Source organism: Branchiostoma belcheri, unplaced genomic scaffold (assembly GCF_001625305.1).
Source record: "Branchiostoma belcheri isolate BF01 breed outbred unplaced genomic scaffold, Haploidv18h27 scaffold9, whole genome shotgun sequence".
Lineage (NCBI taxonomy): Eukaryota > Metazoa > Chordata > Leptocardii > Amphioxiformes > Branchiostomatidae > Branchiostoma > Branchiostoma belcheri.
In genome coordinates this window covers 1,511,075-1,537,472 of record NW_017804575.1, presented here as the reverse complement: position 1 = coordinate 1,537,472, position 26,398 = coordinate 1,511,075, and the positions used below count along the sequence as shown (strand labels likewise).

General features: G+C 42.9%; 4 protein-coding genes across 4 annotated transcripts in view; all 4 read left to right on the top strand.

The window, feature by feature from the left end:
- LOC109487596 (E3 ubiquitin-protein ligase MARCH8-like) overlaps positions 1 to 9,709 on the top strand; it is an 18,117-nt gene extending 8,408 nt beyond the window's left edge. The window contains exons 2-5 of the mRNA XM_019791600.1: positions 5,321 to 5,480; positions 5,747 to 5,995; positions 6,707 to 6,878; positions 9,120 to 9,709. Of these exons, the coding sequence (XP_019647159.1) occupies positions 5,370 to 5,480; positions 5,747 to 5,995; positions 6,707 to 6,878; positions 9,120 to 9,709 (1,122 nt within the window). The 5' untranslated portion in view covers positions 5,321 to 5,369. The remainder of the gene's footprint in view (positions 1 to 5,320; positions 5,481 to 5,746; positions 5,996 to 6,706; positions 6,879 to 9,119) is intronic.
- A 1,203-nt stretch (positions 9,710 to 10,912) lies between these two features.
- On the top strand, positions 10,913 to 15,584 carry LOC109487888 (monocarboxylate transporter 13-like). Its single transcript, XM_019791995.1, has 5 exons — positions 10,913 to 11,128; positions 12,518 to 12,748; positions 13,496 to 13,639; positions 13,871 to 14,707; positions 15,005 to 15,584. Exons 2-5 carry the CDS (start codon positions 12,541 to 12,543, stop codon positions 15,190 to 15,192), a joined length of 1,377 nt encoding a protein of 458 aa, XP_019647554.1. The 5' UTR covers positions 10,913 to 11,128; positions 12,518 to 12,540; the 3' UTR covers positions 15,193 to 15,584.
- Positions 15,585 to 21,905: 6,321 nt separating this feature from the next.
- Positions 21,906 to 24,718, top strand: LOC109487889 (monocarboxylate transporter 13-like). Its single transcript, XM_019791996.1, has 4 exons — positions 21,906 to 22,086; positions 22,978 to 23,121; positions 23,357 to 24,193; positions 24,484 to 24,718. The coding sequence occupies exons 1-4, from the start codon at positions 21,930 to 21,932 to the stop codon at positions 24,687 to 24,689; spliced, it is 1,344 nt and encodes a 447-aa protein (XP_019647555.1). The 5' UTR covers positions 21,906 to 21,929; the 3' UTR covers positions 24,690 to 24,718.
- A 1,219-nt stretch (positions 24,719 to 25,937) lies between these two features.
- The window catches only part of LOC109487594 (formin-2-like), a 7,230-nt gene continuing 6,769 nt past the window's right edge, over positions 25,938 to 26,398 (top strand). The window contains exon 1 of the mRNA XM_019791599.1: positions 25,938 to 26,037. Coding sequence (XP_019647158.1) covers positions 25,993 to 26,037 — 45 coding nt within the window. The 5' untranslated portion in view covers positions 25,938 to 25,992. The remainder of the gene's footprint in view (positions 26,038 to 26,398) is intronic.

The window sequence follows — 26,398 nt, the reverse complement described above, 5'->3', positions numbered from 1 at the left end:
GCGGGGAAATGGAGCTTCTCTGGCTGGCTATCTTCTCTGGCCAATTAATACCCTTTTTAGGCCAATTTCTACGATTTATTCACCCCGCAAAAGAAGTCTGGTGGAGACTAGTAACACACATGCTTCAAGCCATATGTCGAGCCATATGTGAGGAGTGCTTGCTTTACATGTTCTCAACAACACTTTATCATAGTAAACAATGCAATGCGAGGGACTTCACAGCATGTGTTTTTGCACCGGCATAATGATTGAATCAGCGAAAGGAAATTAGTTTGTTGTGACAGCGATGCAAGGCTGTGGGAGCCATTTCCTGTTTTTCACCGGTTAAGGCCACACCAAGTAATTTCTATGGATGACTTCCGCGCGCGCATTGATTTTTGCCTGTTCACAGAAAAAAAGACAATTAGGCCACATCAAGTAATTTTCATGGATGACATCAGCGCGCGCATTAATTTTCGCCTGATTTTAGAAAAAAAAAAGAAATTTTGTTGCCTTCTGACAGTGGTCAACATGCCGAAAATGAGCAAATATGTCTGTTGTCAAGGTGGAAGGTGGATGGCAGATAACTATGAAGAGAGGAGACAAGAAAAGGCTCTGAATTAATGTTTTGTTTCTTACTTTGATGCAGTGATATGTGATGCTGCCTGTTAATATGTGATGTTCTCACTGAATCAAAACCATTTGTACAATGATTGAGTCAAAATTTTAAAATGAAGGAACCTTATTTTTTCGGCCCACCTTGTTTTTTTCGCCCGCTCGCATTAGGTTTGGAGTCTGCGGAGAATGTCATCCATAAAATTTACTTGCTGTGGCCTTATATAAGAAACTCCGCTTCCTGTAACTATGACCAAAGAGTCACGACAGTGCCGCAAAATCGCAAAATTGGAAGAATTGATGAAAGGCTAAACAAAACATCAGCATAATACAATGTCTTCTGATTATCAGAGTGTCAGTACAGAAATTCCTTTTTTAAAAATGTATATAAGATGCTGTATGTATGTACTCACGCGAGAGTTCATTCTGACGAGAACGCGCGTGAGCTTGCACCAAAGTGAGGCTGCCGTTAGTGTCAGTCTTTTGTAGCGTCTTTATGTTATCGTCTTTATGTTATCGTCTTTATGTTATCGTCTTTATGTTGTCGTCGGTACCCAAAAGTCCGCCTTAAGCAAGTAAGTAAGCACGTTATCGCACAAGTAGCAGCAGTATCACCTTAACGAACTAGGCAAATAACGAAAGGAATGATTAACTTCTACGGCAAAATCGGTCAACCCTTTTTAGAATAGGCGATAACTTTTCTGAGGCATGACGTACGTGGAGGGAAAGAGTAGAGTAATCAGCGAGGAAGTGGTTTGAGGTCTAACGATTGTCAGGACCCAAATCGCGGTGTACTGTAATCATTACTTGTGGAAGCTATAATGGATACCTTCGGCCATGCTCTGATGGCACGAGAAACAGAAATTGAGAGTCTTACGTAAGGCAGGGCTCGAAATTCATTCAACCTAAAAAAATTGGGTGCACAAATAAATATTTTGGGTGCACCATATAAAATGAAATAAGTGTAATGTCAGTACAAACTAATATGTTTTATTTCTAAAGAAAAGTACTGCAGCAATGATTTTATTATTTTTCTTACACTTGGATGTTAAGAATACGCTGTATACTAAAATACATTTAAAAAATTTTATTCTTTACATATGAAAACCCAAGAAAATATTTGGGTGCACCCACAGAAAAAAATTGGGTGCACAGCTCCAAATTTGGGTGCACTAAGGCGCACATGCACCCAGTATTTCGAGCCCTGCGTAAGGCCACAGCAAGTAATTTTTATGGATGACATCAGCGCACGCATTATCTTTCGCCCGATTTTGGAAAAAAAAAACAATAAATTTTGCTGCCATTTGACGGTGGCCAACATGTCGAAAATGGGAAAAGATGTCATGTTGCCGAAAATGGGCAAAGATGTTGCCATGCCGGAAGGTAATTGACAGAGAAATATGAAGAGAGGAGACAAGAAAAGGCTCTGATTTATTGCTTTGTCTGAATCAAGCCCAATTGTACAATGATTGAAAACTTTTATTTATAAAAATTGTTTCAGGGACAAATGGACGTTGTAATAGTTGACAGTAAACTTGGCACAATATAGGTATAATTTCTTCTTATATCATTCAAGGTTCATGATGTCAAAGTTTTAAAATGGAATCTTGTTTTTTTTTTGCGTTGCTTCTTTTGCCCTATCGCATTAGATTTGGAGTCTGCGGAGGATGTCATCAACAAAATTTACTACATGTAAATTGCTGTGGCCTAAATGTGACGTGCCCAATCATAGTTAATGTTTTGCCCGTTATAACTACTATTCAACGCGCACTCCCGGCACATTTTAGTGTCGCGGACGTCAATTGGGCCGTATGCAGACAACCACGTACATATAGAAGGCATGAAAGGAATAAAACAGGCCATCGCTAGCGCGCTGCAAGCCAGATCTTCAATGACACCATACGATCAAGGCGGGAAAATTGGAGACAAGCCATCTTTCTAATAAGGCTACAGCAAGTAATTTTTATGGATGACATCAGCGCGCGCATTAATTTTCGCCTGATTTTGGAAAATAAACAAGAAATTTTGTTGCCTTCTGACAGTGGTCAACATGCCGAAAATGGGCAAAGATATCTGTTGCCATGCCGGAAGGTGGATGGCAGATAACTATAAAGAGAGGAGACAAGAAAATGCTCTGATTTAATGTTTTGTTTCTTACTTTGATGCATTGATATGTGATGCTGGCTGTGTATATGTGATGTTCCCACTGAATAAAAACCATTTGTACAATGATTGAGTCCAAATTGTAAAATGTAGGAACCTTGTTTTTTTCGGCCCGCCTTGTTTTTTTTTCGCCCGCTCGCATTAGATTTGGAGTCTGTGGAGGATGTCATCCATAAAATTGACTTGCTTTGGCCTAAGTTGCCTTGGCGACATAATCGACTTGCCTGTCAGGATGGCATACCGCCTAACAAGCCGATTCATCTATTCCCTTTCACGGATGCGTTCTTTATCACATTTGTTGGACCTTCTTTGAAATCCTCCCATGCTTTAGTTGCAAGTAGAAGCGTTTTATCAATCCTATTACGAACAGTTTCAAAGGATTGAGTATGCGTGTACTGACGTACGTTCTGAATTCTAGCGCGAGGTCGCACGTATACCATAGCACTTCTGTCTGTTGGGGGCTTATACAGTATTTCAGTAGAGACGTCAGCAGCAGTGCTTATGGTCCAATTGTTTCGTAAAGAATCAAGCCATTACAAATCAATTAAAGTGTGGATGGGATCAGAACGACAGTTTTGTGAAAGAAGATCACCATGAAAGAGGCTTATCTTGTCTGAGAGAGGCTTCTAGTGAAGAGTAGACAGACTCTTTTTACACAATCAAGTGTTTTATCTACAGCCAACGTAATAAAAAGAGTCTCTTTACTTAGTAACTTACCAACCTGATGAAACTATTCAAGAGCTTCTAGTGTAGTTCTAGAGACACGTGTGTTTGCTTCAGACAGTCCTCAGAGTGTTGACTGGTATCTCGGAAGCTTATACAGTATTTCAGTAGACGTCAGTAGCAGTGCTTGTGGTCCAATTGTTTCGTAAAAGACCAAGCCATTACAAATCAATTAAAGTGTGGATGGGATCAGAACGACAGTTTTGTGAAAGAAGATCACCATCAAAGAGGCTTATCTTGTCTTAGAGAGGCTTCTAGTGCAGAGTAAACAGACTCTTTTTTTACACAATCAAGTGTTTTATTTACAGCCAACGTACAAAGAGTCTCTTTACTTAGTAACTTACCAACCTGATGAAACTATTCAAGAGCTTCTAGTGTAGTTTTAGAGATACGTGTGTTTGCTTCAGACATTCTTCAGAGTGTTGACTGGTATCTCGGAAGCTTATACAGTACTTAGTATTTCAGTAGACGTCAGCAGCAGTGCTTGTGGTCCAATTGTTTCGTAAAAAAATCAAGCCATTACAAATCAATTAAAGTGCGGATGGGATCAGAACGACAGTTTTGTGAAAGAGGATCACCATCAAAGTGGTTTATCTTGTCTGAGAGATAGGGGCTTCTAGTGCAGAGTAGACAGACTCTTTTTACACAATCAAGTGTTTTATTTACAGCCGACGTAAAAAAAAAGAGTCTCTTTACTTAGTAACTTACCAACCTGATGAAACTATTCAAGAGCTTTTAGTGTAGTTTGAGAGACACGTGTGTTTGCTTCAGAAATTCTTCAGAGTCAAGTCAAGTCAAGTCAATCTTTATTGCACAACAATTGTAACGGGTACAGTGCATGGCAAACTCTTCAGTACTACATATCTAGCTAGCATCTACTCTCACGTCTACAGTATTACTGTGAGTGTTGACTGGTATCTCGGACGTTGTTGCGTTGCTAGTGAAGCTATATTTTCGCCCACACTAACTACATGTAATAAGAATATCCTGCTGTTACAATTGGAAAATTAGATGAAAGACACCCCGGAGGTAGGATATTATTGAATGCCGAGTATGATAACCATATTTGGCAGCGTGAAGTCATCTAAGTACATGTATTTCCGCGAAGCAAGGAAGCAAGAACAATATCCATGTCTTTGACATCCAGCTACAAGTAAAAGGCATACGGCGTCTATACAATTTTGATCGGTGAAATGTACGTCAAAGGGGATTTTTTTTATACAGATCCTATTAGCTCTGGATTCTTAACTTGTTGAATGACATCGATGAGATATTTTGCTTCATGTGGGCATGGAGGTAGAATAATTGGAGTCTCCAGTTCGACCTCCATGATGCGGGAAAGGTCAAGATAGGACAAGTCAGTCAATACAGAAGCCCCAATTTTTTAAAGTCACGCCATGTAATTTCTATGGATGACGTCCGCGCGCAATGATTTTGTCCCGATTCCAGAAAAAAAAAACTCAAGAAATTCCGCTTCCCGTAACTATGATCAAAGAGTCACGACAGTGCTGCAAATCTCAAGATTGGAAGATGTGATGAAAGGGAAGAAACAGGACAGGACGACAACGAGTAAAAGACTTGTTGGTTGTTACACTGTGTTCTCTCATTCAATTTGTGTCCTAACATTTGTCGTCTTTTAACATTTTTTCTGCCTTCTTGTTTTGTTTTCGCGCTCTTGCATTAGATTTAGGGTCTCCAGAGAACGTCATTCATAAAAATTACTTGGTGTGGCCTTACTTTAAGTTCTGTTGATCAATACACAAGTTTCTACCATACAGGAATAATCTCAGAATTCTGGACGCACGATACAGTGATGAATATTTATATGTGTCCCCTTCAGGAGGAGCAACCGGGTTGGCTGCTTACAGAACCGAAGCGGAAGTGACGTCATGTACGAAAGGGACGATACCACTGAGTCGCGGGTGGGGGAGGGACAGCAGGCCTCTCAGAAACGTGGCAGCATGTCAGCGTTTTACGGCATCAAGGAAACGGCAGACGTGGTAAGATTGATTTATTTGCCACATATGAATTCAACAATGCCCCTATCAATAACATTATATTTATGGTAAGACAAACTACCAAAATTTGAAAATGCATTTCATGTAACGGCAGGAGTTGGATTGAAGTTAGCATCTATCATTTTAGTTGTGCGAAAGATTCGCTTTGAAAATATTCTTCATATGTATCTAAGGTAAAATGGAAAGAATATTAGACAAAATTAGGCAGATCTAGAAGAACATTGTAATATTCTGTATTTATTTTACAGTCGGACTTCGCCTTCGTTCGGCCATACTCGTCGGAATCTACGTCATCTTCGGCAAATTCCGAAATGTGCCGAATATGTCTCGAAGGTCGCCGAGCGGGATTTCTGGCCCGCCCTTGCCGATGTAAGGGGACGAGCGCGTTTGTTCACCTGCCTTGTCTGAAGGAATGGCTGCTGAAGTCCAACTCCTCCAGGTGTGAGCTGTGCAGGTACAAGTTCAAGACCAAGAGAAGGTGGAAGCCACTCAAGGAGGTGAGTGTCAAAATTGAAGAGATGGGGGGGGGGGTTGTGATTAGTTCAAGTCACTGGTATTCATGTAGGGATTGTCAGACCAAGATAGCTTTGTGCACCTCTGGGATATAGATAATAGCCTCTACCAGGCTTCGGGAGGTGGCTGGAAAGAGTAGAAACTGGCCAAATGGAGAGACAACATGCCAGTGGAGTTGGTCCGCTAGAGAGTACAGTTTGCCGCACTGTGCAGAAACACATAATTCAGATTACAAGGCGCTATGCAACCTGGGATTTTTTTACCCCCAGGCGCAATGCGTCATGGTAATTAACGGTAAACTGTATTCGTCCTCTGCGTTGGTGGCGGCATAAAATAAGTTGATATAACTTGAGTGTGCTGTCTACTAGAGAAGTAACATTTTCAAAGCAAATCCATAATGTTTACCTTCGGAGATGGTCTGTTCTGTTAATTCTTACTCAAACACATTCACATACATGTACTACTAGCACATGGTGACAGGAGCAGAGCAGACCATGAAATTGCAACATTATGTAACCCAACACCAGTCACCATGGTGGCAAACGTCAACAAATCATGTCATTGGTCAGGTCATAGGTCACTGTTTGGAGAAGAAGAAGAAGAGGAAGAAACTGAGCAAAAACAATATGTTTTCCTTCGGTCAAACATAAAAAAAAGGTAAAGTGGTGAATGAACGGTCCCCAATCTTCCCTCAGTGGGTCCTGTTCAACCTGTCTCCGGAGAACTCCACGTACCTGAAGATCATCCTCGTCATCATCGTCCTGCTGCTGCTGTTCACGCTGGCCGGCGTGTACCTGTGCTCGGACGTCGGCACCCTGCACGGCCCCACCATCAAACAGAAAGACGTGCCGGCATGGAAAGTCATGAGTACGTAGGCCTGATATTGCTTCTTTGTTTGTTTGTTTCTGTATCTGTATCTGTATAGCCGGTATAACCGCCTTTCGGCGTAACACACCAGCTTCGTTTGTTTGTTTGTTTGCTTGTTTGTTTGTTTGTTTGTTTGTTTGAATAAAAAAATCCGGCCAAAATGAAAATGCTACTAAACCACATGAATACAAAGATTGTGTTACGTTGTGAATTTGAGGCAGTACTTAGCGACGTATATGACATGCAAGGCGGCAAATTTATGAATCGGCACTGTACGTATTACGTATTACGAGTTCTTGAGTCGTGAAGCTTCTGCAGCCTGGGTGCCCGGTTCCGTATTGTTGCTAACTACCATGGACTACCCAGGCCTAGAGCCAGGACAGAGCCTCGGTGGACGTGATCTTTTTTTTTTTTAAACAGGCGAAAATCAATGCGCGAACGGATTTCATCCATAAAATTAAGTCGGTGTGGCCTTATAAGAAAAAAAATATAAGAGAATTTCTTTCTCACACATCCGAAGATTGGCAACGGACTGCAAAATTATGGAACTCTCTCCCAAACACATGCTTCCCTCTCGAAGCATGTGTTTGGGAGAACAATCATCAAGCTTTCAAATTAAAATGAACACATCCGCCGCCATCTTTTAATAGGCAGAGTCATACATCTGTCGTACCACCCAGCTCAGTGCCTTGAAATGGTTATTTGGCTTTGCTTTGAGCGACACCGTTAAAAAAGGAATAACGAAGTGCCTGGGGGTTTAGCAGGAAAAACAAGCTGAATCAAAGCTTGTTAGATTTTATTTTTAAGCCTAAAAATAAATTCAAGACGGAATCATTGTTGTCAAATCGGGTGTTTGGTCTTAAGATCTTGGATATTTTTTATCATAGTGAGGGTATATCATTTTACTTCAGATCCTTTATTAGAATATGTAAAGGGCTACGACAAATGAAATCAAAACATGTATACGTTCAAAGCAATTGGGACTTCGAATACACTTACGTATGATCATAGGATTTTTTTTTTTCTATTTTGGATTTCAAAGCCTTTAAGATTAAAGAAAATGCTCACGTAACGTCCCTGGGGGAGAGTGGCTTGTAACTCCGTTAACACCTCCGTCCCTTCTCAGGGCTCGAAATTCATTTTTGGGAATAGGTGCACTGGTGCACCCAGCCTAAAAAATTGGGTGCACAAAATTTTCTGTGGGTGCACCATATAAGATAAAATAACTAGAATGTGAGCGAAGTATGTTTTGTTTCTAAAGTACTACAAGAATGATTTTACTATTTGTCTGACACTTAGATGTTAAGAATATGCTGAATACTAGTACTACTCTAAATTTAACATCTTGACATATACGTAAACCTACAAAAAAAATTGGGTGCACTGGTGCACTCACAGAAAAAAAATTGGGTGCACAGCTCCAAATTTGGGTGTATTAAGGTGCACATGCACCCAGTATTTCGAGCCCTGCTTCTAGACCTATGTGCAATTAAAATAGATATTCTAGTTATTGGATGAAACAGATGGTTGTACACTACTATAATCCGTCAAGGGTTAACTAATTGGCTGATGGCTTGTGGAGTAATGACGTGGAATAACTGCCTTTCTTTTCAAATATGGATCTTACTGGATCATGTGTCCTTCAGATGGCACGACCATTCTTTGATCTGTCTATAATTACAATACTAGAAGGCCAGGCCGGCTAATTGAGAGACCGAACACGACTTCTAATTGCACGGAGTGGCAGCCTGTTAATAACACATGAGTTACATCAAAGCATTTCCCGTTTTCCTCGTGCTTGTCCGCGTGACACCGGGCGATTTAAGATTCACTCAGCTGCAAAGATCCTCGTTACAGCCTACACGGTTTTGCCCTTTGACCAGACGCGAGTTTTGTTTTTTAATACCCTTTTCTAAATGGAACCTGCAACTGGCAATCTCAAATATTATCATTTCAAATAGACGGGAAGCCCTCGGATGACATGACATGACTGAGTATGTTTGTATTAACTAATAGTATTAACTAATAGCACCTAATCATAGCACCTTAAGGCATCATGTCTCTGTCGGAAGTATTGTTTTGGGTGGCAGCTGTGCTCTGTTTTTGTGTTTGTGTGTGGGGGGGGGTGTCTGATGTCAAAACGTCAGAATCGTCAGAACCGCTGGTTTTGGGGGTGAACTTCAAGGTCACTAACACCCAAAAACACTTCCCGGAAGTCTGAAACATCTCGTTCTGCTGCAGGTATATCGGTGCTGTCGCTGTGCTCCGGCGCCCTGTACGTGATCGGCTGTCTCTACTGCTGCTGCCACTGCGGAGGCGTCTGGCGGGAGTGGACCGCCAAGAACCAGACGATGACAATCCTACTTCCCCGCAGAGTCATCACGGCCTGGACGGATCCCGGCCAGTACTTCACCGTCTACAGCGAAATGAAGAGACCCCGGGAACAAAAGCAGTCGACCTGGCAGGCTCTGACTGAGGAAACACCGCAGGGCTCCCTGGGTAATGATGACGTCACGCGCGCTGAAATACCGCAGGGCTCCCTGGGTAATGATGACGTCACGCGTGTTGAAGAAAATCAAGATGGCGACCGACCAGGTTCGACCACATCGATGACGGTGAGCGGCAGCGCATACGGCTGGGCCCGTGTGCCGCGCCCAAGCTTCATCACGAGAAGTAATACTAGTAACCGAAACTTCCTGTCCCGCTACTTCCGCGGCAACAGGTCTCCGTCTGTCACCCCAGAACTGACGGAGGTTGATGACGTCACTAGTGATCATGAGATTAGTCGTATCGACTTGACGGAAGGACTCATTGAGATCGGCATCCTGTAGTTCTTGGCCGATATTTTGGAATATCCATTGCCAATTTTCCAGATATTTTATGTAAACAAGAAAAAGCTACTTCTGTTAGAGTTTCGTCATTCATGAAAAACATGCTGTGCTGTGATATCAATGTTATATATGTTAACTAATTCATGGCGTCTTCATGTTTAAATTTTCTTCAAAACTAGTACATGTAGTTGGCGCTTGTGCTGTTGGTATCCTATTTTTGTGCTATAATACGGTATTTCTATGTCTAATATTTCTTTGTCACTCAGCGAGTGATATAGGATATTTTAATGACCAAGTAATTTTCCGATGATCTAATATTACTTTGGTACATGTATGTTACTCGGATGATATGATCAATGGAAGTTAATTGTTTGATTGGATGGTATATCAAACATTATTCCTATCTAGAGAATTTATTGTGGCATTTAAGCTATTTTCATCTTTCTTATAGATGTTGAAGTATTTTTAGACGTTGTATCGGTGTCAATCCACGAGATTTAAAACACTGAATGTACGAAGACTCATAGCCCACTGCGATGAGTATGAAAACAGATTGTACTATTTTGGGAAACAGATTAAAGATATTTCAACGGTATATTATTACATGTGGCATTGTTTGATTTTGTTCGTTTGTAGTGGGTAGTGGGCAACAACCGTATTGTGTAACTTCGTATCCTTGTGAGCTACGTTGAAATCTTAATGTTGTATAGTTTATCATATATTATCATATAGCCAGATGATGTTGACCAATCGGAGGTCCCTATATAGGTCTACCGCTTAAAGTAAGATACAAGGAACATTGCAGACCTAGTGCTAACGGCTACTCCTCAGCTATTTTCCACCACCTACAACACAACCAGGGTCACTCTTTCAAACTCGAGTCCACGGATATCTTAGACCGCGAAACACGCTGGTGGGAACGGAGTGTTAAAGAGGCAATATATGAAAGAATGTACAACCCAACCCTCAATAGGGAAGGGGGGGGGGGGCCTACGGATCGATCTCTCCAGCACTTGGGAGTTGGCACTCCCAGCCCCGAGGACAGACAACACTTAAGCTCCTGTTCTGAGCTTTCTGACTAATTTGCATTATCTTGTCTTGACTTTTGTTCCATTTTCGACTTCCAAAAATTTGTCTACACTTTATTTGCATATCAATCAATAGGTTGTGCTTATAAACCCGCATTTGGTCTCTCAGTCACTGACGAAAGCTAGTGGATACTAGCTAGCTGAAACGTCTGACGTTTTCAAAATCATATCCAGTTGCTTGAGTAACTGCTTTTTGGTGATCTCTATATAGACTAGAACTAGGGCTACTGCGCTTGCGCGGATTTCTGACCTTTGACCGAGTTACCCAATGTGCACCGGGAGTTAGAATTCACCCTGTACCTGCACCCTGGTCTGCCGTGCTGCTGTGAAGGTATGAATACGTTTTCTGTTATCTATGAGGTGTTGTCTGTTACTTTAGACATCGCGTTACAAAACTAGAAAGGCCCGGACATTTCCTTTGGAGCAGATTTAGGATGGCTACACCACACATTTTGCGCCATGGCAGGGAAAGAAGGAGACCACAAGGGAAAACAATGTTTTACATATCGATGTAACTATAGTATAAAGTGACAAATAACAAAGAATATAACAGTTGGATAGCTAGATCCCCCTACATTATTGATTAGGATTTTTATTTGCATAATTTAAACTGATTTTCAAGATAAAAAAAACGTTTATGTACTGCATTCCAATGCTTGAGCAGGAAAGTTTGACATACCTAGACCAAAACACTTCAATGCAGTACCTACTCTCAATATGGTATGGGTTGTGCAGCTGTTCATGGAGCTAACTCAATTATTTCCAACAGCCAATCAGCAAGAAGAATGAGGAAAGCTGCATGCCTATTGGTTGCTTGCTGTGCATGCCAGACAGATGACTCATGCATGGATAGTCATGCCTAACTATACATGTATTACATGTATTGTAAATTGTGGTGTAGCCATAACAAGAGCTACAGATCGTTTTTAAACCCTGGTAAAATGGACAGAAAACCCGCCAAGTTGAAGAAAATGTCAGTGCAACGACGTGTTTATTACCAGCTGAGTTTAGCTCATGAGGATTGAATCTTGAGACTTTGTGTAGTTGTATCCTCCGTAGCAGGCTTATAGAACTACTGGGGCTTTGGTGGTCTTCGGCTGTTGTCTGATTAACCCAGTTCTAAAAACGGGAGTAATTCAACCAGGTCGGCTACGTTGTCTATATGCAATCAGAAAATAGCACATATATCCCAAAGACCCTGAAGACCCCCAAAACCCCCAGTTTTTGGCACGCTATGGAGGCTAGTGTAGTTGGTCCCGTGTAAACAAGTTGCAATTGGCGCTCGCCCTTGCTACGCCCCCTCCCCCGAAGTGTCAAACCGTCGTGATGATGGATTGACGGCACAGAGGGTAGCCAGGAAAACGAATTTGGTGGTCACTCATGTCGTTTTCTTCTGAAGTTTAACTCTTGTTCAAAACATCACAATAATTTTTACATGTTATCGTTTATATCACCCATTTGTTGTTTTGTTACTTAATTGTTGCTGTTTTGTTCTTATTATTTACTTGTATGTACTCTTCTTTGTCCGTGGTTGGGCTAAGATTCGCAACCTGCTAGAGTTGCTCACCATTGGTGTCCTGTAAGTTTCTATGTTGCTCAATTAAAAAGGGTGACAGTGGTCGTTGAAAATTTGATCTGCCATACTCGTTGTGTTGGAATAAATTTCAACATTTTACTATGATGATTACTACCAACACAGATGAATTTTCATGATAATTAGGGTCCCCTAGCTGAACAGAAACCATGGCGAACGCAGAGAGTCCCGGTCAGCCTCCGGACGGCGGTTGGGGCTGGATGGTGGTTCTGGCCGGGTTCATCGTCTACGGCTGTACGGGGGGAATGTTCCGCTCCCTCGGAGTCTTCTTCCTGACGTTCAGCCAAGAGTTTCACGCCAGCGCCGCGGAGACGGCGTGGATAACCTCTATCCTGATGAGCGTCACGTTTTCCCTAGGTCAGTTCAACTTTATCGATTTTCATCGCATATGCTTGTATAACGATTATAATATCGTGCAAACAAATATTTTGATCAATCTCGTTTTGCGCCTTTTGTGGAATAATGATTTGTAATCAAGGCGAAACTTGAGTTACGCTTTAGCATCAACGAGAGTTTTTTTTTTAAATTACTCCAAAAGGCCTCAGATAATTACTTCATAGAATGCTNTTTAACTTCTACTGTTGGGCACAGGTCATTTGAACACAACGCTACGCGTGTTCCATTTGCGTATCCGGCGGTAATTCGAACAGAACGCGTGTTCCATTTGGGGTGATCGGCGGTAATTCGAACAGAACGGGTGTTCCATTTGGGGTGATCGGCGGTAATTCGAACAGAACGAGTGTTTCATTTGGGGTGACCGGCGGTAATTCGAACAGAACGCGTGTTCCATTTGGGGTCACCGGTGGTAATTCGAACAGAATGCGTGTTCCATTTGGGGTGATCGGCGGTAACTCGAACAGAACGCGTGTTCCATTTGGGGTCACCGGTGGTAATTCGAACAGAACGCGCGTTCTATTTGGAGTCACCGGGACTCGCGGGGTTTATGGAATTCGTTTTTAAAATATGTTTGTAAATTGGACGTAATTCAATGTTCCAATTGCAATGTTCAATAAAGTGATTTTGGACTTGTATGGGGTATTGTTGGGTCCGTTGTTTCCGCGTACAAATGTATGTCTAACACGTGCCTTTTGTTTTTCTCCGTAGCTCCGGTTGGCACTGCCTTAGCAAGCACCATAGGTTTCCGTCCGACCATCATGTTGGGAGGGGTTTTATCAGCAGCCGGCTACATCACCAGTCGTTTTGCGACCCGTATAATTCACTTGTACTTAGGAATTGGATGTCTCTCTGGTTCGTATAGGTTAATATTTCTGAAACTGCTTAGTGCATTTTTTACTTGCTCCGACATACCTAAACTTCAGCCTGAAAAAACAACATAAGAAGTGTCATTCGACTGACAAATATGTAACACAGTTGTGTATGAAACATACGTTAAGCCCGAAAAAGTTATGGTCGCCACATGTGACCATTGTCAGATACACTAGTGATACATTGTAACAAGTCTTCTTTTGTTCCACACAGGCCTTGGACATGCCCTTACTCTTAGTCCTGCTACGGCGATTGTCGGGCAGTATTTTACCAAAAGACGAGCCATGGCCAACAGCCTGACCGCAGTAGGAGCTAGCGTTGCATCCATGGCGTTCCCGCCACTTTTCCAGTACCTGATGGACGAGTTCGGTTGGAAGGACGCCCTGCCCATTATAGGCGGCATGATGCTGAGTATGGTTGTAGCTGGAGCCATGATCAGACCTCTCGAGGCTTACAGAGACAGGAAGGTCAAAAATTGTCCCGGAGACAGCGGAATAAACGACTCAGACACAGTCTTGGAACCTGGCACGACAGAGAAGTGTTCCGCAGCTGCAACGAACTTTCTGAAAACGTTTTGGGCACAGATGGACTTTAAAGTGATCTTGATACCTTCTGTGGCCCTGTTCTTGGCGTCCTGTTTCATGATGAATTTTTGCCTCTTCTTGCCGTCCCTGTACATCGTCCCTCGCGCCAAGCAGCTTCAGATCGAGGACTACGCGGCGGCGTCCCTCCTCTCAGTCAGTTCAATCGCAGACATGGTCAGTCGGTTAGCAGTCGGGGCCATCCCGGACAACTCACGGTTCAACCGGTTTGACCAGTACGGGCTGAGTCTGTGCCTGTTGGGCATCACCAACCTCCTGTCTCCCCTCGCCAAGACGTACCCGGCGCTCGTGGCGTACGCTATCGCACACGGGGTGTTCTACGGCGGGTTTTTACCGACGCTACTGACTTGTGTGGCCGAACTCGTCGGCCCGAAGCGTCTTCCCAGTGCAATTGGAGTTATGATGTCAATACAGGGGATTGCATCGCTGGCCGGGCCACCGTTTGCAGGTTTGTGTAGAGGAATACGATTTAAAACGTCATGGAAGTTTTATCAAACAGTAGAAACATAGAAACAGTCTTTGCAGATGTTCATACATCTGGTAGTCGTGTAACAGCAAATTAAGACCCCCGCATCAGCGCCAGTTGTCCGTGGTCAGAACAGAGATTGGTGAGAAAGGATAGGACGAGTTTCTACTTTCTAGCGTCTTGTGGTTCTTGAGAAAATGTTAGGGTAACGCAAGTCATTGGTTTTCGTTGCAGCAAAAGTATTACCAAATAATTCTTAATTCATGCATGTTTTCCCAGGCTGGCTGTTCGACGAGACCCAAAGTTACGACGCCACGTTCCTCCTAGCCGGCGCCGGTTTCCTGCTGGCCGGGCTCTTGCCGTTCCTCCTGCGGCTCAGGAAGAAACGGCCGGCGGACACGACGGAGGAGTCGACGGACTCGCCACAAACAGTGAGGGGGAAAAATGAGACTGTATCGGTACCTTAACGTGAAACCGCCGTGTGATCATTGTTGCAATTTATCAGTGAAATGCAGTGGGCTACATATTATCCAACAAAGTACTAGTTACATAACATGATGTTGATGACTAATATTTGCCACCACAGCTACTAATGATACCTAATAGTATATAACATAATTGGTTCTTGCACTATGCATGTACAATTTATCTACAGGAATTGGTAGCAAATGTAAACACTCTAGAATGTATATTTTAATCAACATATATGTACGTACGGTATGTGTGACACGACGAGAACGTGTATTATTTCTTGTCGCTGTCAATGTTCTTTTTTTAAAACTTTTCCGTGTCCGCCACGGCACTTTATTAAATACAAATGTTCAGTGATACATGTATGTTATAACAAATTCTCAACAAAGTGTACTCATCTTATGTGTATATGGAACAGTAATAAAGGAAAGTATTAACCAAATCGTCTTTCTGCAGTTTTCTGTACTGTGTATGTGGTCATCTTTATGTCTTAACCAGGACACATGAATGGCATACTTAGCGATTGTTAATATGTTACATTCTTCTGAAATTAGCAAAACTAGTAGCAAAACAGAAGTAGTTTTCCACAGTATTACAAATTACGCAGTTATTACTATAAATGTTTCCTGATTCGTCTTTTACATTCCACTTGTTAAGTAAGTACCTACAGGGTAGAATCTTGTGCAGGATTTTAAAGTTTACTTCCCGCAACTTATTGTGTTTAATATTACAAGTTTGAAATTTCCAGATTTTTCTCCAATCTAGATTAGGGGTTACTGAGTCCCAGTATGCTTGTGCGGTAGGTTTAACACTGTACATGTTGTAAGTCACATACGTGGAATACAAAAATCTACTAGTAAATACATCAGTCGACCTGACAAGCTCTGACTGAGGAAACACCGCAGGGCTCCCTGGGTAATGATGACGTCACGCGCGCTTAAGAAAATCAAAATGGCGACCGACCAGGTTCGACCACATCGCTGACGGTGAGCGGCAGTGCATACGGCTGGGCCCGTGTGCCTCGCCCAAGCTTCATCACGAGAAGTATAATACTAGTAACCGAAGCTTCCTGTCTCGCTACTTCCGCGGTAACAAAAACTCCTTCAACTAAATTATTCTTCTATACAGCCAGCGTTGTTGTTTTAACCTAGATATAAAACCATAGCAAGACTTCGCCTGCCCTTAAAAGTGTGCAATCACCAAAAGCCCACTACAGCAACGCGTACGGACCTCCCACGAGGCCCGCCCATTTCCGAACATGATCTTTCTATCGTCAACGGTAACTTGCTCACGAAAAATCATGAACATCCATTTGCAAATTCTCGAATTATCCTGCTAACAACAATAACGACCACCACCGTCATCAAATTCAATGACGTGTGAACCCCCCACGAGGCCCATTTCTGAACTTGACCTTCGTAATCTCAACGTTAACTTGCCAACTAAAATCATAGACGACCATTTAAGGATTCCCGAGTTATCTTGATATTATAAACAAAAAACACAAACACAAAAGGTCAACTCCATTCACGTAAGAACATTCCACGAAGCCCATTTTTGGCCTTGACAATGCCAATCACTAAGACAACCTGCCTGCCAAAAATCGTGAACCTCGAACCATGCCTTCAAAATTTATCGTGCATAATCTGCCAAAGAGGGCCAAAACGATTTTATAGCCTTCTGTCGAAGGCAATAACAAAATGTTACAAAGGATCAATTTAAGTTACAAACATGATTATGAATAAAGAAAAGAAAAAACAGCGTAAGAGAAGAATATCTAATGACTATTAAATTTGTGTTCAGCTGTACTGTGACGAAAAAGATTGACGTATGGGTGCGCATGACGTAACAGCCTACGTATACTGTAATTCAGTAATTCGATCTGTAATTCACTTTATGTTCGATCATGGTAGCAAAAGTTCACGGTCTGAGAAAAATGTACATGTTCACAGAACTATATATTCACGGTGGCGACAGGTGCAGGAAAAAGAAAGTGCAGGAATTATTTGTTAACTGTAATGATAAGTTCACGGCGCAGAAGTGACAGTGAAAACAGTGAACATAACAGTACAGTGAAAAAAATCAGGAATTACAGTACTACCCAACATGCAGTCACCATGGTAACGACCCTCCAGTGGTTGAACTAGTTTTGCCGCAGTTCCTTGTTCCCGCGCTGACTCGTATTGGTGTAGCGCTTTCTACTCCGGGATTTTTCATTTTGACGAGGCGGTTTTCTGACCAGTGCACTCAACAACGGTACGTAAATATCATATATTTCCAAAATCATATCCAGCTGCTTGTGTAACTGCTTTTTGGCGTATCGTAATACCTGGTATTCTAACCTTAATCGACGTATCTTTTCGAGAATAAGTTGCACATTGGAATGATACAGACACTCTTCAGGCAGCTTCCCACTAGGGCTGTATCACTGGGACGTCACACGTTTTGAACAGATGCATTTCCCCTCATGTCAATGCTATGGATCCTCTATGTCATTGTAATAACTGAATTTCCCTTAATGGAATAACACAGTAACAAAAGCTAAACGAAAACATTTGTTCCTCTTTTCTAATACAGGTAGGTCATTTGAAGACCGATTTTGTTTTGATCGAAAACTACATAAAACTTTTTCTTTTAACACAGTTCATTGTTGAATCAAAGCCATAACGTAAAGATGGCGTGTGTATCAACTTGGGAACACATTTTTTGTCGTCCAAGAGTCAACTTTTTTTTTAAAAGATTAGCCTCCCTCGCAGTCTTGTTGGGCGTCGGCGTTTTTTTTCTGTGAGCGACGCGAGTAATATGCCGCCGCGAGGGACGATTCGCGCTCCTAAGTGTTTTTAATGGCCCTTTTTAGTCGCCGACTAGAAGCAGTCCTGTTGGAGCGCGAATCCTTCTCTCCGCGGCAAAAACTCCCTCGGCAGCAAATCGTCCCTCGCGGCCGCATATTACTCGCGTCGCTCACAGAAAAAAATTACGCCGACGCCCAACAAGATTGCGAAGGAGGCTAGGAAAAGACATAGTCTTTTTTCGCAATCTACAAATGACATAGCCCGCGGGGAGGAGGAAAAGACAAAGCATGTTGGTGACGCGAGGGCACAAAACTGCCCCAGGGAACGAAGCAAGACTTCTTAGAAAGGCTGATTATCAGTAGGACCCATCCAGGTGCCATGCGCGTACATTTGCGATAGCAAATTCTTGTCAAACGTAATTTTTCTTGTAAGAAAGGGAACACATATCCTTCAAACTTTTGGATGAGCCTGCATGAGCGGTTTCACCTCCGTGTTGTGTTTGAGTTCTTCTTTGGAGTAAAGTGTTTTGTAAAACCAATGTGATAATTTCATACCATAGAATATTCCATGGTTGAAATGTATCGAATTTCTTCTTTGCTATTCTCGATGATCTATCCACTCTGTTTTGATTTTCATTCCTTTGGCACAGTCGTTCTGTAGGGCGGTTCGTTCCCAAGTATGTAGAACTTTATTGCACGACAATTGCACATGGTACAATGTATGGCAAACTACATAAAGAGAGTAACAACAATAGAATAACTTTGTTGCATAAGACCTAATGTCGAATAAAACCTAACATATCTATATCATAATCATTCAAATAATAAGGAATATCATAAGTCTTTGATAAAGTGTTACAATCGAGTGGGCTAATCACAAGTTTCGGAATTTTTTCTAATAGCAAAGCATTCCTTTATATATTTACTTATTTTTGCGTTGTGGGGACCATTACATGTAAAGATATATTCAAATCTGTCTCCAACAACGAGACTCTTAAAATCTATGGTACTTGATTCGAGAAATGTAAATAGCTTGTTACGTATAACATTATATTTGGTACATTCCATAACAAAGTGAAATTCATTTTCTATATGCTTTGGACAAAATGGACAGAACCTTTGGTCTGGGGCTATATTGTAATATGTATGTAACCCCCCTGCATGGCCGAAGTTCTGGGCCCTTTTCCTGTTTAAACAGCCCTTGCTTCACGCTTGTTAAGATTACCTCTGATGATCTATTTCCTAATTGATTCAATCCTTGATGAAAAGTTGTCTTTCTGCCCAAAAGAAACTGTATGAGCCTTGTTTAAAGGTGAAAATTGAAGTAAATAAAAAAAATCCTCCATGTCATTGTACTAAAAACTTCACCCGGTATTGTTCTGAAGAAAGACTAAAACATGAGAAAAACGTTTTTCTTGTAGCACAACTGATATTGTATTTGCTTCAAAAAGTTAAACGATGGTGTGGACATCAACGTCGGGAATACGTTGATGTAAAAAATCGTGAACCTGGGACCATGCCTTCAAAATTTATCGTGCATAATCTGCCAAACAGTGCCAAAACGATTTTATAGCCTTCTGTCGAAGGCAAATACTAAACTTTCAGAGGGCGCGTTCTGACGCGTACTGACTAAAACAGTTATGAACTCCGCTAAAAACACAGGAAATGTAATTTCAAAAGGTTAAGTTTCCGGGGAAGTATGCACGCTGACCCCTCAAGGAAGCTCCCGTTTCCCATCCCCAGAATGCAACGCGAAAACAGGGGGGTCTAACCTCATTTGCATAGGACAGGAAGGCATCGGAATGATCTTGGTGACGTTAAACAGCTTGTTACCTCAATGAAAAATGGAGGTATTGTTTTCGGCGCGTCTGTCTGTGTGTGTGTGTGTGTGTCTGTCTGTCTGTGTGTGTTTTTTGGAATGAATTGTCTGTAATGTTATAGTGGTAACGCTATATGATGCTGTAACGTTACGAACCACATGTTCCATGTTGAAAAGAACACAAAACTTCATTCTCTATTTGTTGTCAGATTCGACCCATAGTAATTTAATTATGTTGAGCATAAAATGCCAACACCTCAAAACACAGGGAAAAGCAAGTTGTTTAACGTCACCAGGATCATTCCGATGCCTTCCTGTCCTATGCAAATGAGGTTAGACCCCCTGTTTTCGCGTTGCATTCTGGGGAGGGGAAACTGGTGAATTAGGTAGCCCCCCCCCCCAGCAACATCCTGGCTACGGGCATAGTTAAGATTAACAGGACAGATTACAGTCACAAGCAAACAGACGACGCTGGCCTCATTGACCTAACAAGCTAGTGTACATAATCAGGGAGCCAGCCAGAGTTCACTCCGTACCTGAACCCTGGTCTGGCGTGCTGCCGTGAAGGTATGAATACGTTCAACAACGGCGATGTTAATTGTTATCAATATTAAAGGTGTTATCTGTTACTTTAGACATCGCGGTACAAAACAAGAGCAACAGATCGTTTTAAACCCTGGTAAAATTGACAGAATACCCTACAAGTTGAGGAAATGTCAATGCAACTATGTTTGTTACCAGTTCAGTTAATGAGAAATTGAACCTTGAGACTTTGTGTAGTTTGTCCCATGCAAACAAGCTACCGAAGGCGCTCGCCCTTGCTACGCCCAGGCAGTTAATCAATAGTGTTTTAGTGTTAAGTCACTGCCAAATAACTTAGTTTAGTTGCCCCGACGGCAGGACAGACTGCTATGGGACCGGTGAGGTGAGGTGAGGTGAGGTTAAGTCAAAGCGTTAACGTTGTAATGATGGCCTGAAGGCAGAAAGTGGGTAGCCATGGAAATTAATTTGGTGGTAGTTTTCTTTCCATAGCCAAGTTCAACTTAGGATCCACTGAAGAGAAACAGTGGGCTGGAATCAGTGGGCTGTTCCTTGTACGTACCTGAACCCTGGTCTGACGTGTTGCCGTGAAGCTTAGGTATGAGTTCGTACAACATTTTCTGTTATTTGTGAGGTATTGTCTGTTGCTTTCACGATACAAAACAAGAGCTTCAGACCGTTTTAAATCCTGGTAAAATTGACAGTGTTCGAATTCACTTGAGTTCATTTGTATATTTCCCCTGTAAACCTACTACTGTAAACCTGCATTGCCACACATTTTATTCACGGATTGTGACTTAAACGGCTTTACGCGCAGCTGAAAACAACATAATTGATCTTTAGAGTAATCCATGTTTACGTATTATCGCTTTGGTATCAAATTTGTCCGAGGCTATTTTTCATAAACTTTTAATTATAACTCTTCTTATTGGAGCGATTTTAAAATTGCAAAGAAATAGCCATTTCTTGTGTTTTTGACCCCCCCCCCCCCAAAAAAAAAAAAAATCAAAAGTTACAGTCATATGTATAGAATACTACTTTCCCATAAGCCTGGGCCGCCTTAACCCAACCGAGAGTGTTTTATTGTTAAGTCAAAGCGTTAACGTTGTAATGATGGATTGAAGGCAGAAAGAGGGTAGCCAGGAAAACGAATTTGGTGGTCACTCATGTCGTTTTCTTCCCAAGTTTAACTCTTTTTCAAAACATCATAATCCTTTTTTACATGTTATCGTTTATATCACCCATTTGCTGTTTTGTTACTTGCTGCTGTTTTGTTCTTATTATTTACCATTGTATGTACTCTTCTTTGTCCGTGGTTGGGCTAAGATTCGCAACCTGCTAGAGTTGCTCACCATTGGTGTCCTGTAAGTTTCTGTATGTTGCTCAATAAGAAAGGGTGACAGTGGTCATTGAAAATTTGATCTCCCATACTCGTTGTGTTGGAATAAATGTTAACATTTTACTATTTGATGATTACTACCAACACAGATGAACTTTCATGATATTTAGGGTCCCCTAGCTGAACAGAAACCATGGCGAATGCAGAAAGTCCCGGTCAACCTCCAGACGGCGGTTGGGGCTGGATGGTGGTTCTGGGCGGGTTCATCGTCAACGGCTGTACGGGGGGAATGTTCCGCTCCCTCGGAGTCTTCTTCCTGACGTTCAGCCAAGAGTTTGACGCCAGCGCCGCGGAGACGGCGTGGATAACCTCTATCCTGATGAGCGTCACGTTTTTGCTATGTCAGTTCAACTTTATCGATTTTCATCGCATATTCTTGTATGACGATTATGATATCAAACAAATATTTTGATCAATCTCGTTTTACGCTTTTTGTGGAATAATAATTTGTAATCAAGCGAAACTGGAGTTACGGTTCAGTATCAACGAGAGTTTTTTTACTCAAAAAGGACTTCATGGAATGCTCTTACCTTCTACTGTTGGGCACAGGTCATTCGAACAGAACGCGTGTTCCATTTGGGGTAACCGGCGGTAATTCGAACAGAACGCGTGTTTCATTTGTGGTAACGTGCGGTAAATCGAACAGAACGCGTGTTCTATTTGGGGTAACGGGTTTTAATTCGAACAGAACACGTGTTCTATTTCTATTTGGGGTAACGGGTGGTAAATCGAACAGAACGCGTGTTCCATTTGGGGTAACGGGTGGTAATTCGAACAGAACGCGTGTTCCATTTGGGGTAACGGGTGGTAATTCGAACAGAATGCGTGTTCTAGTTGGAGTCACCCGGGCTCGCGGGGTTTATGGGATTTGTTTTTACCTCCATGAAAAATGGAGGTATTGTTTTCGGTGTGTCTGTCTGCCTGTCTGTGTGTGCGTGTCCGCAGATTTGTAGTGAGCATAGAGTATAACTTCAGAGCGCCTGAAGAAGAAAAGTGTGGTACTATCCAAAAACTATGGTACTAAAAATAATTTGCATAAAGTTAGTAACACACTTTTTAGTTAGTACCACATATTTGGGGTTTTAAGAGAAACCAGGTCCCCCTCTGTGCAAGCTAAGCACCCAAGGGACAAAAGGATTGAAACACAAACAGACCATCATTCTCAAAGACAAATGTCCGTTGTTTCCGCGTACAAATGTATGTCCAACACGTGCCTATTGTTTTCTCCGTAGCTCCGGTTGGCACTGCCTTGGCGAGCACCATAGGTTTCCGTCCGACCATCATGTTGGGAGGGGTGCTCACAGCAGCCGGCTACATCGTCAGTCGTTTTGCGACCCACATAATTCACTTGTACTTGGGAATCGGATGTCTCTCTGGTTCGTCTAGGTCATTTCTGAAACTGCTTATATTATTATAGCATTTTTACTTGCTCCGACATACTCAAACTTCAGCCTGAAAAAAACAACAACATAAAGAGTGCCATTCGTCTGACAAATCTGTAACACAATTGTGTATAAAACATACCGAAATAGATCCAAGTTATGGTCGCCACATGTGACCATTGTCAGATACAGTGATACTTTGTAACAAGTCTTCTTTTGTTCCAAACAGGCCTTGGATATGCCATCACTTTTAGTTCTGCTTCGGCCATTGTCGGGCAGTATTTTACCAAAAGACGAGCCATCGCCAACAGCCTGGCCGTGGTTGGGGTTAGCGTCGCCTCCATGGCGTTCCCGCCACTTTTCCAGTACCTGATGGACGAGTTCGGTTGGAAGGGCGCCCTGCTCATTATAGGCGGCATAAACCTGAATATGGTTGTGGCTGGAGCCTTGATCAGACCTCTCGAGGCTTACAGAGACAGGAAGGTCAAAAATTGTCCCGGGGACAGCAGAATGAACGACTCAGACACAGTCTTGGAACCTGGCACGGCAAAGAAGTGTTCCGCAGCTGCAACGAACTTTCTGAAAACGTTTTGGGCACAGATGGACTTTAAAGTGATCTTGATACCTTCCGTGGCCCTGTTCTCGGCGTCCTGTTTTATGATGAATATTTGCCTCTTCTTGCCGTCCCTGTACATCGTCCCTCGCGCCAAGCAGCTTCAGATCGAGGACTACGCGGCGGCGTCCCTCCTCTCAGTCATCTCTATCGCAGACATGGTCAGTCGGTTAGCAGTCGGGGCCATCCCGGACTACTCACGGTTCAACCGGTTTGACCAGTACGGACTGAGTCTGTGCCTGTTAGGCATCATCAACCTCCTGTCTCCCCTCGCCAAGACGTACCCGGCGCTCGTGGCGTACGCTATCGCACACGGGGTGTTCTACGGCGCGTTTGCACCCACGCTACTGACTTGTGTGGCCGAACTCGTCGGCCCGAAGCGTCTTCCCAGTGCAATTGGAATTATCATGTCAATAACGGGGGTTGCATTGCTGGCTGGGCCACCGTTTGCAGGTTTGTGTAGAGGAATAAGATTTGAAACGTACGTCATGGAAGTTTTATGAAGCAGTAGAAACATAGAAACAGTCTTTGCAGACGTTCAAACATTTGGTAGTCAAGTAACAGCAAAGACCACCGCATCAGCGCCAGTTGTCCATGGTCAGAACAGAGATTGGTGACATGACGAGTTTCTATTTTCTAGTATCTTGTGGTTCTTGAGAAAATGTTAGGGTAACGTAAGTCATTGCTTTTCGTTGCAGCAAAAGTATTACAAAATGATTCTTAATTTTTGCATGTTTTCCCAGGTTGGCTGTTCGACGAGACCCAAAGTTACGACGCCACGTTCCTCCTAGCCGGCGCCGGTTTCCTGTTGGCCGGGCTCTTGCCGTTCCTCCTGCGGCTCAGGAAGAAACGGCCGGCGGACACGACGCAGGAGTCGACAGACTCGCCACAAACAGTGAAGGGGGAACATGAGACTTTATTGGTACCTGAACGTGAAACCACTGTGTGATCAGTGTGCAATTTATCATTGAAATAAAAATCATGACGATCCATCAATCGGTTCTTGAGTTATCCTCCTTTAAACATTTTTTTTAACAAATGCCCCTACATCTCTAGAGCAAGACGGTAGGGGCTCAAACTCCTGTCACTTCATCTCCAACCCAAGAGCTATGTACCATGTAAATTTCGTGACCCTAACACGTCTAGATTACGAGATACCAAAACCGGAAGTTCTACTGCAATACCATGACAAGCCGCCGGGGGCCCAAAATCTAATGATTTCTATGTCTCATCAAGACCTACCCAACTACTAAATATCAAGACAATCCATCAAAGCCTTCTTAGGTTATCGTGTTCACAAACGCACGCACACACACACACACACACACACACACACACAACACACACACACACACACACACACACACACACACACACGACGACACACGACACACACACACACACACACACACACACACACACACACACACACACACACACACACACACACACACACACACACACACACACACACACACACACACACACACACACACACACACACACACACACACACACACACACACACACACACACACACACACACACACACACACACACACACACACACACACACACACACACACACACACACACACACACACACACACACACACACACACACACACACACACAGACAAACACACGAACGTCCCTGAAAACATCCCAAACACCAGTGAAATACGATGTCGAAGAGTTTTACGTCCAAAGTTATGGGACCCTCCGTACGTTGTAATTATATACTATACATCCGGCCATTGTCTTGTTTTAGTTGCATATGCGGGTTACCGTGGGTGCCAAACTAGTATCGGGCCGTTAGCCGTTTTCCTTCGGCAGCCAAGAGCCCTTCCCCCGCCTATCTAAATTACAGCTACGGGGGAGTTGAGCCCGAGTTTGTCCGGCCCTATTATGCTGTGCGGGGGATCAACGGCTAGCCAATGTGGTCTCAACTCGGCCCGCTCAGATAGTGAGCGGAATTTTGTCAGCTAATAGAGGCGACACCAGACTAGTAATAGGGCCGGACAAACCCCTCAGGATCAACTCACCCGTAGCGGTAATTTAGATAGGCGGGCGAAGGGCTCTTGGCTGCCGAAGGAAAACGGCTAACGGCCCGATACTAGTTTGGCACCCAGGGTATATGTGGGTCAAAGGTAACACGGTACAACTTTTGAACCCGTGACGTGATAGCCTACAGTATACAGGAACTAGACAGACCGAGTCGTCACACCGAGAGCACACCTCTACCTGACAACATGGACCCTGCAACCTTCCACAGTTTGGAATGTCGCCTCGAAGATGTAAGTACACACCAAAAATTTATAAACCCTTTATACAACATCTTAATCCGCCATAATGTTGAGACATAAGTTGCTTATGGCGAGGTAATATTCGTCGTAGGTAGTTGTATGATCGATTTTTGGGTCATAAAATTTTCAAGCTGACTGTGATAGAAGCAACCACTGACAATGATGTTCGACGGCCTTTCCGTTAACCTGGTGTGCAGTCTAACGTGGTTGGGGCAGGCTGTCTTCGGGGCTCTAATAGTTTCCCCCGCCCAGTACACTAGAAGTTTTACGCCTGTAGGAGTTTTTAAATACCAATAGAGTTTGGCACACCGGGAGTTGACTTAGCCTGGTATCCAGTCTTAACGTGATTGGG